General features: G+C 38.1%; 1 protein-coding gene across 1 annotated transcript; it reads right to left on the bottom strand.

Moving 5' to 3' along the window:
- Positions 1 to 1,752: 1,752 nt before the first annotated feature.
- LOC149300703 (phakinin-like) lies at positions 1,753 to 11,000 on the bottom strand. The gene is made up of 6 exons (XM_089484762.1): positions 10,545 to 11,000; positions 6,570 to 6,652; positions 5,084 to 5,240; positions 4,662 to 4,823; positions 2,726 to 2,854; positions 1,753 to 1,986 (listed from the first exon to the last, which is right to left on the bottom strand). The coding sequence occupies exons 1-6, from the start codon at positions 10,998 to 11,000 to the stop codon at positions 1,753 to 1,755; spliced, it is 1,221 nt and encodes a 406-aa protein (XP_089340888.1).
- Between the last annotated feature and the right edge of the window lie 1,940 nt (positions 11,001 to 12,940).

Below are 12,940 nucleotides of genomic sequence, written 5' to 3'. Positions count from 1 at the left end.
GTACAATGTAGGGCTAAGTTGATAATTTTGTATGGCGTGGAATGATGTTATAAATATCCAAATGGCACTTGGCAGAAAAAAGGTTCCCCACCTCTGGTCTAAAGGGAAACTGCAGTCATGTACATGATAGCTGAGTGGTACCTTTAAGTTGTCATGTTGTCTCCGCTGCAAATGTATGGAACAATTCTACAGAATGCCTCTTTTGTGCACCCCAATCTATCTGTCTTGCATGGGATTTGCTCTAGTAAACACATCTCTTGCTGCCAGGACCCACAAAATATACTCGCCACTAACCAGCTCTCGCTCTGCAAAAGTTCCAGGTGAGCTATAACAAGATCCTTCCATACTGTGGACATGTGTGAAACACACACCGTTTGATTTCAGTGGGAGCACTTTCCTGCCATTGATTGGCTGCCTTAAGCAACCAGTCAGTTCCACAAAAAGTAGCAGTAGGGCATGCATCACAATGAAATGCATGTACATTTGTACAATGCATATTCTAGGTAAAAATGTTGTTGCTTGGTTAATTACTAAATAACCATGTGAGCATTAGAAATATGCACCTTTTTAACATAATTAATGAAATGATATGCCAAATCATTGAATCAGCCAAACCTTTGGTTGTAGTCTTTCTTTTTTTTATTTAGCACTGAGTTTTCAATAGTAGGATTAAAATATGAAAAGGTAGCTTGTCGAGTTTCCTTTTCTTTTCGTTGCCTTTTGTAAATGATTAAATTAAATTTGTTAAATCCGTAAACTATTTATCTTGAATTGCACACAAAATAAAATAAAATCAGTCCGGGTTTGACACAACTAAATGTAGATCCATCCTGCGAAACATTTGGTGGAATTCAATTCTTCTTAATCTGTTGACTTCTTAAAACATCATCTAAAATGGAAGGAAAAAATATGTATTGTTCTACAAAAGACACTTTGTGCTTACATAGGACTGAAAAGACCTATGGACATAAACATGTATCCTCAGTCATCAAATATTTATTGTTGTCATTGGTTTGGGCTAAATGCATGGCCCTTGACAGCATCCTCAGGTCCTACCTCAAGGTGGTTCTCTTCTGATCTTACCAAAGGGCCAATTGAGCAGAGGTTTACCTGGGAGCCCAATCATCCATTAGGGAGATGTGCCCCAGTAAAATGACACAGGTGCTGCCACCGTCCTTCACCTAGGCCAGTATATGTGACTGGTAGTTGAGCATATCTACCAAGTATCGATATTTGTAACACACATTTCTATGTCAATCTTTTCTCTGCTGATGTCCCCCATTGTAGACATCTGGCTGATATAAGAGTATCACTCTTTAACACTATTAACACTAAAAATATCCATAATGACTATACAACCACAGAAAAGTCTATACATTCAGTTGTTTTCACCTTTTCATCTAAACACCGTGCTGACTAAATATAAGTACACAAACCACACACCCTACAACATAAGTGTCTCTCTTTGGCATGGGCTGGCATATATCTACACACAAATATAGGGAATTTTGAATATTGAGGAAGAATAACACATACCGGTATATTTATTTACCATTTGTGTTGGAAGGGTCAGATAAATTGACAAAACTAGAATTCAGATTTTTGTTATAGACTGTCTAAATGCTAGGTCCTTGTCTGCTGTAAAAAAAAAAGCTAAAAAATAACACTGTCAAGTTACATTTGCATATAAATTTGGATTTCTAATCATTTTCATTCATGCTCTCTTAATCTCACAGAAATACCCTTGACATTTTAGACATGGTACCTATTTTCCTCTCCATCCAGAATAGAATGATATGCTGCTATTTCCTTCTCAAGTTGAAGTTTCTTGGCAAGCAAGTGTTCCCTGTCTTTCTGATTCTGTTCTGTTTCACTTTTGATTTCTTCCAGTTCTGCTTCCAGCTTGGTGATCACTGAACCCAAGTTTTGGAGTTCAATATCATGCCAATGCTTAGCATCGTGTAGAGAATTCTCCAATCCTCTTTTCTGTAAGAAGAGTAATTTTCCATGTGATAATGAATAATACAATAACCAGAGCAGCACTGTATTATCTGGAACATATTTCGGTGATTATTTAATCTTAAATTAGACAGACTAGCCCTACATTTCAGTTATGAGAATATTTTCCCTGAACACGTTCATACTATTCTCATGTAGAAGAGTTGTGTACTTCTAAAAGAATATTATTAATGAAGCATGTATTTCAAATTATTTACATTTTACAACCAAGCATTCATAACTTGCTAGAGACGCAGTATTTACAAGCTACTGCATTGAAAATGCAGTTTTTCCCCAAAAGTGAAGACACTATGAGGTTTATTCACCGGAATTCTGTTGGCAGGAAATTTGCAGGAGTAGTTATTTTAACTCCTCCGCTTCACTATTAATGAAGGACCATCCCTGGCAGGTTTCTTTATCTGATTTAACTACATGTTATACAGGGCCAGCTGAGATCTCCATGTAGAAAAATCTCACTGGCATTGGCTATTAATAATGTACAGTGAAGTCAAGGAACAGAAACACAACTCTTTCTTAAGCTCTCCTGTCAGCTCTCCCTGAATATACCCATATTCGCTACAGTCAGTTAAAACCAACCTAGATGTCCATATAGAAAGACAAACGGTAACCAAGTTGGGTGGAAGTGCATGTTCTTCAGAAGTTAAATGCTTAAAATAAGAGTAAGTATATTCAGGAACCAAGCTCTTGATGGAAAAATGGCACCCACCAATGTCCTCAGGGATTCTGTTTCTGCTTGTAGACTCTGTATTTTGCATGCAGTGTCATGAAATTCTTCTCTCAGACCCTCCACAACTTCTTCTTCTTGGCTCTTCACAGCTGGCAAGGCTGCTGACTGCTGATCACAAGAATAAAAATGCAACTTTGACAAAGAAATGAATGCTAAAGTGCCAGTGTCCTTGCATCAGGCACCCATTGAATGGTTAATTGATGTGTGCCCACAATAGAAGAATATGGAGACTAGGCAGCACCACAAGCTGCACAAACATTCCTTCACTCAAACGCTTCAGATCCCAGGCCCATCTTACTTGTTATATTGATATAGATTTTCACCATACATGCATGCACTTTTTAGCCATGGGTAATGGCTTTTATGATAAAAGAGCTGTATATATTGATGTATTGGTGGCACTTTAGCATGTGCTCTACCTGCTCAGCTTGTGTTCTACTGGCTCATCCATGAAAACGAACATGATAAAATGCACGTGTCATTGGTTCACAATTTCAATAACACCAAAAAAACACCAAATTTAGAGCAACGTATTTATTCAATGACAAATAACTATTTCTTAAAATCTTCCAGCAAAAAAGACCTTGACGTTCACCTCTCACTTTACTTAGAATGCATTTAAATGGCCTTATGCCTGCCAATTATATTAGTGTATTATGGAGCCTATTGCACACTCATTCAATAATGAGAGCCAACAACGCTCTGTCACAGCGTTTTATGTGAAGTAGTTTTAGCCCAAACACCCATGGTAGCACCCTAAAAGATGGCACTGCTCCGTATGCATCAGAAAAAGTAACTGCAGTCTCTTTGTTTAATATTATGTTGCGATATAAATCTTTGTGAAACATCATTTTGGGGTTCACTTGCCACACATTAACTAATTATAAGTATTTTTAACTGTAACATTGTTTCAAAAGAGCAATTATAACTTCCGACAACTTCCGGCACCAAAAGCTGCTTCAGATGGTAGAGCTTGAAACTACCTGCTTCAGGTGGTAGAGCACAAAAGCCAAAGGAACACATGCTAAAGTGGCACCTATGTGTTTTGTATTATATAAATCTGAAAATCTTGGCAGATGCTCAAGTACAGACTCATTAACATCATATAATTTTGCAAGAAATATATTGGTCATTGACTATATTCAATCTATAGACAATGATGTGTCAGCTGTTAAATGGAAATACCTTTCAAATTATTACATTTGTTAATAAGAGGACACTTAACATATTCAAAGAAAACTACATCTGTATATGCAAACTGTGTTGGGTTATACCTTTTCATTTTAAGTATGAGTGTGTGTATACATATATGTCCCAACACATAACATTTGATGGCACATACAAATCATCCAGCCTATCTAGTCTGCCCTCTTTTCCTGATGTAAGACTCAGGTCTTAATCAGTCCTTGATCTTGTCTTAAATTCAGGCCTTATGCCTATTACATGCATGCTTATATTCCCTTACTTTATTAGCCTCTACCACTTCTGATGGGAGGCTATTTTATCTTTTTTTCACTCTCAGTAAAGTAAAACTTCCTTACATTAAATCTGAATCTTTGACCCTCCAGTATTAGACTATGACTTCTGGTTCTAACATTTCTCCTCCTTTGAAACAAACCTTCCCTATACTTTGTTAAATCTCTAAGTATTTAAATGTTCGTATGACCTCTTACTCTTCTTTCCCCAAACTATTCATATTGAGTTAGTCATTCTTGAATACAATATATACAGCCTGAACTTGAATCTGGTTTGGTATAGTGACTCTAGAAGCAGACTTTTGCAAGAATTTGACCTGGTCCAAAAGTCTTAGTTATGCTTCAGTTATGTATTTTCCACGGAGATTGTCTGTAAATGACATAGCATTGAGGTATCATTGTGTATAACATCAGTTAATGTAATTGTACAAACCACTTACTTTAGTTTGGAGGAGGGCACCCGTTTCAGCACGGTTCTTCTCAATGTCTTTTTCCCAATGAATCCTGATGGTCTCCAAAATGTCATCAAGTCCTGTACCAATAGGAGCATCCACTTCTTCCAACTGAGTTCCAGCCAGCTGTCTGTACAACATTTTCACATCCTGAAAAATATACAGAATATTGTATTGATTACATTTTTGCATAGCAGTTGTAGCTGCTTCTTTAGACAGCAGTACTTAGCTCACACCATGTATGAGGGTTAGGAGTACCAGTCGCATGGCATAGGCCGGATTTTTGTTGAATTTGTATATGTCTTTGTGTGTCAATTTTGCCAAGGAAGATCAGAAGCCATGTGTCTAGGGGCCCCATTAAGTTTTTAGTTTGGCACCTCTCTCAACACTCATAAAACACCTTTCCTTACCTCCTCATGGTTCTTTGACAGCAAAGCAAGGTCTTCCTTCATGCTCTCTATCTGACTTTCCAGATCCATTTTAGTCAAATTTGCATCATCAATCACCTTATACAAGGAACGTATTTCTTCTTCAACTGCTTTTCTAAAAGGCTGCTCATTCTCATACCTACAATAGAATGAGCATTGAAGTTTGCAGGGGAATGGCTTATTTACTTATTTTTTATATTGCATTGACTTGTATTAATTTACATGATGCATTCATGCAGCAATATTTTTATATCTAAATCCTCTTACAAACAGTAGTAACTTTACCGTCCCTCTTCAAAGTTAGTCTTTCTTTCAAAAGCACATGGATATAAACATTATACTAATAAATACACAAATATCCATGTGTGTGCATTGTGTACATTGTAGTTTTACATTATTTTTTATTTTTGAATTTGTTTTTCTATTTCCACTTAAGACTCAAGATCTTTTGAGTGTTTTTAGCAAGACCAAGGGTAATACAAATATCTGTATGGGTTCTGTATAGCACTTCAACCTTCAGTAAGAAACTAATTTTAGGTAATTAACGTAGACAGTTTATAGTCCAAGCTGTTTATGCCTCTTAGCACAAACCATAAAAAGTGTAATTTACTGATCTGTTGATCGTGAAAGTAGAAAACTTTGCCAGTGTGTTGTATACTCAATGATGCCATTTACAAGGCTAACAAGTGATTTATTATTAATTCCCTGTGGTGGGATGACAACTAATTCTGATTATTTGTAGCTTAGAACCTCAGGGATGCTATAAGAAAAAGTGCCTTGTTCTCCTACACAAACAAGCCTCAGATATGAAATAATGATCGTACTGTTCCCTGGAATGAATTACATTAACATTTGTGTTATTTCTAGGCATACATTTAACATATTTGTACATAAACACCTTCATATGTACATGTAAATGGAAAAATAAAAAGAGATATTATGATTTGTGTTCTCTCTTACACTCATGAATTAGTAACATTTCTTTGCATTTACTCTATTACCAGGAATGATCAAATATTCTCTGAAACACTGAATATTTTGTCAAAACCTATTTATTTATCGTCTAAGGTTTTGTGTTTCTGGATCAGGCTGTGCGTGGTTACATTTTATATTTTAAGGCATGTTCAGGGTAGCACTCATTATCAACATTTACCTACATTTTATATATGGTTTTATATACAGTTCAGTTATATTACTGGGCAAAAACCAATAATATTGCTCTCCCGTTTAACATGTCACATCATTTTGATTTGAATTTAATAAAACAGAACTGAAATTAATAAAGAAAGACTGGCTTTTTCGGTGCAAACAACAAATCACATATGCACCAAAAGTGGGCCCCTAAGACCTGAGTCTGCTTTACTCAGTGGTGGGAGCTTCTTATTAATGCTGATTTAGACAATCACATCCAAGCACAGAGATATTCTTTTCTAGGAGCAGTATAGTAGGTATTGAATTGCTGTATCACCTCTCTTTGAAGTCTTCAGCACATGCTTGAATATTCTCTGTCTGCAGCATAAGACGGGCATTCTCCAAAACAGCATCTCCCACCTACAAAAGTGCAAAAATGTCATAATAATGATATTTATGATAATATTCATCGCCAGGAAACACCTTTTCTAATGTGCCTAGGTGCTGGCTAGAGTGCTGTGCTGTGGGGCCTTACAGTCATCTATTTTTTTGTTTATATTTGTTTCATTAAAGGTTCTTCACAAACAAAATTGCACACCTAACTGTATGTGAGTCCACCACATGCTTAGCCCATGTAAGATACACTCTCTGCTTCTTTTGCCCATGTACAGTTTCTAGTTTGGACATTGAGCATGCACTGTTTCCACCAGCAATGTATTTTGACATGTCCAAGGGTCAGTCATCTCCCTGCTGCAAAAATAAGGGTGCAGATTGACCTAATGGGTGATCAACCCCTGCCATATACCACTGATCAGTGGGTTGGTTACAAGGGACATCTCCAATCTCCCTAGCTAGTCCATTTACATAATGGAGGACTGTGCCAAATTAGCACTTAAAAGGCAGAGCACCAGGATTTGAAGCCATATCCCATCACACTAAGTGAGCAAAGCAGTCACAGAGGGGGCAGCTGGGTGCAGTTCCAATGCGTCAGACCTAGGTCAGCACACAAGGTGAATAAATACACTCCTGGTTGCTAGTTTTAACAATAGGAACAATCGCCAGAGCAGTCGGGACATAGTAAGTGTAATTTTATGGAAATTTCCAGCAATTTTGGAACCGTTGGCAACTTTGTGCTATAGTTGGCAGTTTAGTCTGTTTCTTCTTGTCTAACAGGCTAGTGTGCAAATGGCACAGTCAGCCATTTGGGGACACACTTTAGTAGTGCCTAAAAAAATCAAATAAATCCTAAATTTGTATATGTAATGGGCTCAAAAGTCAACGGAGCAGCTGGTCCTAGTCTATGTTTGTGGGAGACAGAATGGATTTTATTGAGAGGGGAAGATACAAAATAAGCAGGTAATTTAACTTAGCTAATTGTGAGTTTCTAGCAGCAAGCCTGCAAGAGCCAGACCAAAGTCCAAGTCACCATTTCAAACTTGCATTTGTACATATGCAGAAAATGACTGGATAACAACTGTAACATTGTGTATGGGTAATAATATATGTAACAACCTAATATGGGTCTCCTGATTAAATAAGCACAGATCAAGGACAATATTGTACCTGTCTCCTTTGTATGTTTGTTTGTTACAAACTGTGTACCAAAGGTTTACACAACAGATTTACCCTAATCAAATGTGAGCAGTGTAGAATCACATTGTGCAAATTAGTTCTACTTCTTATTTATATTAAGTGGAGTATCATGTGCATGAAATGGGTGACATACTAGCCAAGGAACAATAAGTTGTGCTACCTCATGGGGTCTTCTGCTCCTTTGATGCCAGACTTTAAGTAAGTGTAAATATTACACTGGCTCATACACATGTATTGTGTTTAAACTGCTTTTCCTATTTATTGTTGATTTGTTCTAATTCATAGCATGGAATAGTCACATATTGCAGTAAAATACAATGATGGGAAAAATTTGCCTCCTAACTAATCCGAACTCCACAGCCTCGCATACTCACCACTCCTTCAAATCCAGATACACTGAATTCTGTTATATGGATATGGGGCAGTAATAGCTTTCATCTCATAAAAAGAGCACAGCAGACAATACTGTTATGTGTCAAGTACTTTGCATCATAACTCATTGGTTATTACAAAGAAGCCATGGCAGAATTGTATATGATTAATCTGGTTCTGTAGCACTTTCATCTGTTTCCTAATAAAACAGCCGTGTATGCAATATATGCTAGATTTCCAATTATTGGAAGTTGTGTTTAATGGATTTGCAAAATTAGCAGTGGAACACAGTTTACTAGAGCAGAATGGGCAAAAGAATTTGGTGCTGCCTGACTTATCTTCCTCTCCCATTGCTTCACTAACACCTCCCCCCTCTGTCAGTCTCTTCACTGGCTGCCTGTGCGCTTCAGGATTAATTTCTCTAAATACACTCCTCACTGGTCTCTTCGCTCATCCAATGATCTCCTTCTATACTCTCTAGCTATCATGAAAGCTTGCAAGATGTCTCAAGGGCTGCCCCTATCCTCTGGAATGCCCTCCCCCGGCCTATCCGTCTTTCCCCCTGCCTTTATTGCTTCAAAAAATCCCTCAAGACCCACTTCCTTAAGGATGCTTACAACAAAGCCCTCCCATATTCCTTTAGCTCATCTTTCCTAGTCCCTCTCCTGCAATACTTTCACTAGTGTGGCTGCAGGTCTATCCCTAACAACGGCACTTTTACCTATTGTGTATTACACCCTGAATCGCTCTAGATTGTAAGCTCGTTTGAGCAGGGCCCTCCTCACCTGTTGTCTCTGTAAGTCAAATTGTTATGTTACATACTACTTGTTATGTCCTGTCCACCCATTGTACAGCGCTACGGAATTTGATGGCACTATATAAAACAATAAACAATAATAATAAAAATGATATGATACGCAGTGAATTCATCAATAGATACAACAGAATAAAATTAAAAGACAAAAAGAAAGGAATCAACAAGAAGAAGTTCAGACGATTGTGTAAACTATAATGTAATAAAATATGTTTTGTTACATTTATATGTTGTCTTAGCGCTGTCTTTTTCTAGTTTAACTATAATGTGTTAGGGAGGGCCTTTAATAGTGAATCTGTAAATGTAAGAGGGCATATCTCCTCAAAACATCAGCACTACTGTGACATTGTGTTAAGCTAAAGAAGGTGTCTGTGGGACATTTGAGGTATATCAAATATATCCGATAACAGTACGTGAGGTCTGAAGTAGATCTTCCAGAAATTCCACCTTAGTTTAGGAGTGCATGTCTGCTTCCAATAAAGTGATATGGTAGCGATAGCAGCTTTTAAAAAATGAATGGTCAGTGATTTCTTATAGGAGGAGGTGGTGTATAGTGTAAGAGCACAGATTGTGGGATAGCTTGGAAATCCGGAATGTCCAGATGTTAGATCAGCACGATCACTTTTGACCACCATATGTGGATGTAATCTCCCCTGTGCGCCTCACACCTCCATCATCTATCTGATATTTGTGGGCAAAAATGATGTAACTCCATCGGACCTCTATACCAGCATGACGTAACTTTGTATGAGGACTCTTGATGTTTTCTGGAAATTGACTTTTATGATTGAGCAGAATAATTTTGTCCCACTGTTTATCAGGTTTTGTGGTTCCTCTTTTCCATAACCTAATATAATAACACAGTTGATTTGATGAGTAACGAGAAGTTTATGAATTTGAGATATCACATGAGTGGGGGTTCAAACGGTCTGAGTTCTAAAGGTAAAGTGTATGATTTTTTAGGAAGTGTACGTTTGCTCCAAGGCTTAAGCATAACACTCATATTGCTTTCTTCAATATTTTATAGAAATTAGTATCTAAAAGTTGAGATACGTCCGGAGTGATCCTTACTCCTAAATAGGTTAAGCATTTTTCACTATTTAAATAGGAGTCTATTTTTGGCTTCTGTGACTATTGTTTACAGTAAGATTATGTTTAGTATTTCAGATTTTGAAAAGTTAATCTGAAAATTTAATATACCGGTAAATCTGAATTTCTGAAAATTTAGGGTGATATGCTCTAAAGAGGTTAAGGGCTCTGTCAGAGCGGTGACAATCAACCACGGTAACTCCCTTAATGTAAGGGTTAGTTCTTATATATTTGTCACAGTGTAATCTTTACAATACCTATATTCTCTTTTTACACCAGTGGATGTATCTATTCTTATAGAATTAAACAGTGAAATCATACATATTAAAACAACTAGTGAGCTCAAGAATTTCAAATATTCCATTTGGGCCCAACATCTGACGTTACCAGCAGACAGTAAATATTATGTTGGTATAGTAATGTTAAATATCTGTCAACACTTACTTGATGGTAGATGTTCTCCCAGTTCTCCCTGAGAGACCCCCAGCTGCTTACAGTTGAAGACTTCCTGTCCAAGTATACCCTGATGTGCTCCTCCAGCTCTCGGTTGACCTGTTCCAAAGCTCTCACTTTCTCTATGTACTCCACCAGGCAGCCATTCAGAGACTCAAATGTGGGAGCTCTTCCTCTCTCCAATCCTTGGGTTACTGGAACAGGGGGGCCACAGCTACGCAATCCCTGCATGAAAACACTACTGATTCCCAATGCTCGTCTGGACACTCTGGTGCCAAGACTACTGAGACCTCCAGTTGGGACACTGCCTACATACACTCCAGGAGGCCTTGGGAAGTTACTGGCACTGCCAACGCTTACCCTACGATTGGTAACCCCAGAACACTCTGCAGTAGACAAAGGGGGCTGTTGCCCCAATATTGAAGATCTACGCCTTGGTAAAGGCATTGCTGCAGTTGAAACCCACCACACTGTCCCTACTCTCAAACACACTGGATTCCCTTCTCAACGTTAGGTTGTTTGTTTTTTGTTGTTATTGCATTTTTAGGACTGAGGCTTGTCATGTGCGCTTCTGGAACATTGTGTTTGTACTGATTATCATGAAGAATTCAGTTTCATTGTTTTCTGGTATTTACTACATCAGCAGTTTCTTACAGGACAACTCTATTGTATATAATGTTTTTAAGAATTTATCAAAAGGGACCATGAGTACTAATCACACTTACCAGTATGTGAACTGTGTGTGAAGATTATATATCACATCTTTAAATTTAGCATGGCTGTGATACTATGTGTGCTTTTTATACACAGTGTAAAATCTGTACAAATCCAAGATTACTGAATGATATAGTACACTCAGATCATTTTAATCCTTCAAGTACAAATAAAGATTACTAATGATGGGAAGATCTAGGGGGCAACAAGGCAATTATCCCTTCAAGAAAGCTGGCATGATGATTTACAAATAGGGATAAAGGGGTAAGTCCTGAGTCCCGGACTTACCTTTTTATGGCCCTGGTTTCGAGAAGGAGGCAAGGTTGAGCGAGGTTGGGATGGATTGCGTAACATTGCATTGCATGACCCCGCAAGGGTAGCACGGCAGCAAGCTGCATGGAAGGCAAGCTGAAGACAGGTAAGTAAAGTTTGTGTGTGTCTGTCTGGGTTTGTGTGTCTTCCTGTATTTGTCTTTCTGCTTGGGTATGTGTGTCTAGGTATGTTAACTTATGTGTCTGGGTATGTTTGCGTGTGTATGTGTCTAGGTATGTTTGTTTGTGTGTCTGGGTATGTTAGCTTTTGTATGTGTGCTTCTTGGTATGTTAGTTTATGTGTATCTGGTTATGTTAATGTCAGTTTCTATGTGCATATGTGTTATTGTGAGTGTCCACTTGTGTTAACACAGTGTGTGTGTTAGTGTGAGTACCTGGGGTGCGTGTGTTACTGTTTAATGTCTAGTTGTGCTAGTGTGACTGTCTGGATGTGTTTTAGTGTTTAGTGACTTGTGTTAGTGTCTGTGTGCTTGTGAGTTAGTATGTTTAGTTTATTAGCGTCTGGATGTGTGTTAGTGTGAGTGTCTCGGCACATTAACTTGAGTGCTGGGGTGTGTGCTAGTGTAAATGTCTGGATATGTTTGGTATTGTCAGAGTACGTTAGTGCGTGTGAGTGTGTGTACACGTATGGTAGTGTTGAGTGCCTGGGCATGTTAGTGTAAGTGTCTGACTGCATTGAGCCAACTGTAAAGCTTGGTGGGATAATGGTATGGGGCTGTTCTTAATGATTCAGCATACCAAGACATTTTTTACATCTTTGTGAGAACAGTTTGGGAAAGGCTCTTTTCTGTTCCAACATGACTGTTCCCCAGTCCACAAAGCAAGGTCCATAAAGACACGGCTCGAGCTGAAGAACTTGCCTGGCCTGCACAGAGCCCTGACTTTTACCCCATCAAACACCTTTGGGATGAACTGGAACAGCGATTGCGAGCCAGGCCTTCTTGTCCAACATCAGTGCCTGACCTCAGAAATGCTGTACTAGATGAATTGGCAAATATCTCCACAGAAACACTCGGAAATACTGTGGACAGAGTTTCCAGAAGAGTGGAAGCTTTTATTAATGTCTATGTATTTAAAATGCATTTTTATAAAAGTCCCTCTTGGTGTAATAGTCAGGTGTCCCAGTAAGTTTGTCCATATAGTGTACCTGTAACTTCTGAAACTGTATGTTCTGTAGATTATGACTCTAATGAAGAGTTAAACATCATGTCAACTTAAGTCTACATAACTTGAGGTGTCATAGTTAACCTACTCTTCTTACATACTGGAAGTAAAATATAATTTATGCAGAACATCCAAACTTTCCGATCAAGCCACCTGTGTAGGTGGTGACAGCAATCT

This window comes from Sceloporus occidentalis, unplaced genomic scaffold (assembly GCF_023333645.1).
Source record: "Sceloporus occidentalis isolate IW3139 unplaced genomic scaffold, rSceOcc1.0.p SCAF_23, whole genome shotgun sequence".
Classification (NCBI taxonomy): Eukaryota; Metazoa; Chordata; class Lepidosauria; order Squamata; family Phrynosomatidae; genus Sceloporus; species Sceloporus occidentalis.
The sequence above is the reverse complement of the archived record's forward strand: the minus strand, read 5'-3'. Positions and strand labels throughout refer to the sequence as shown.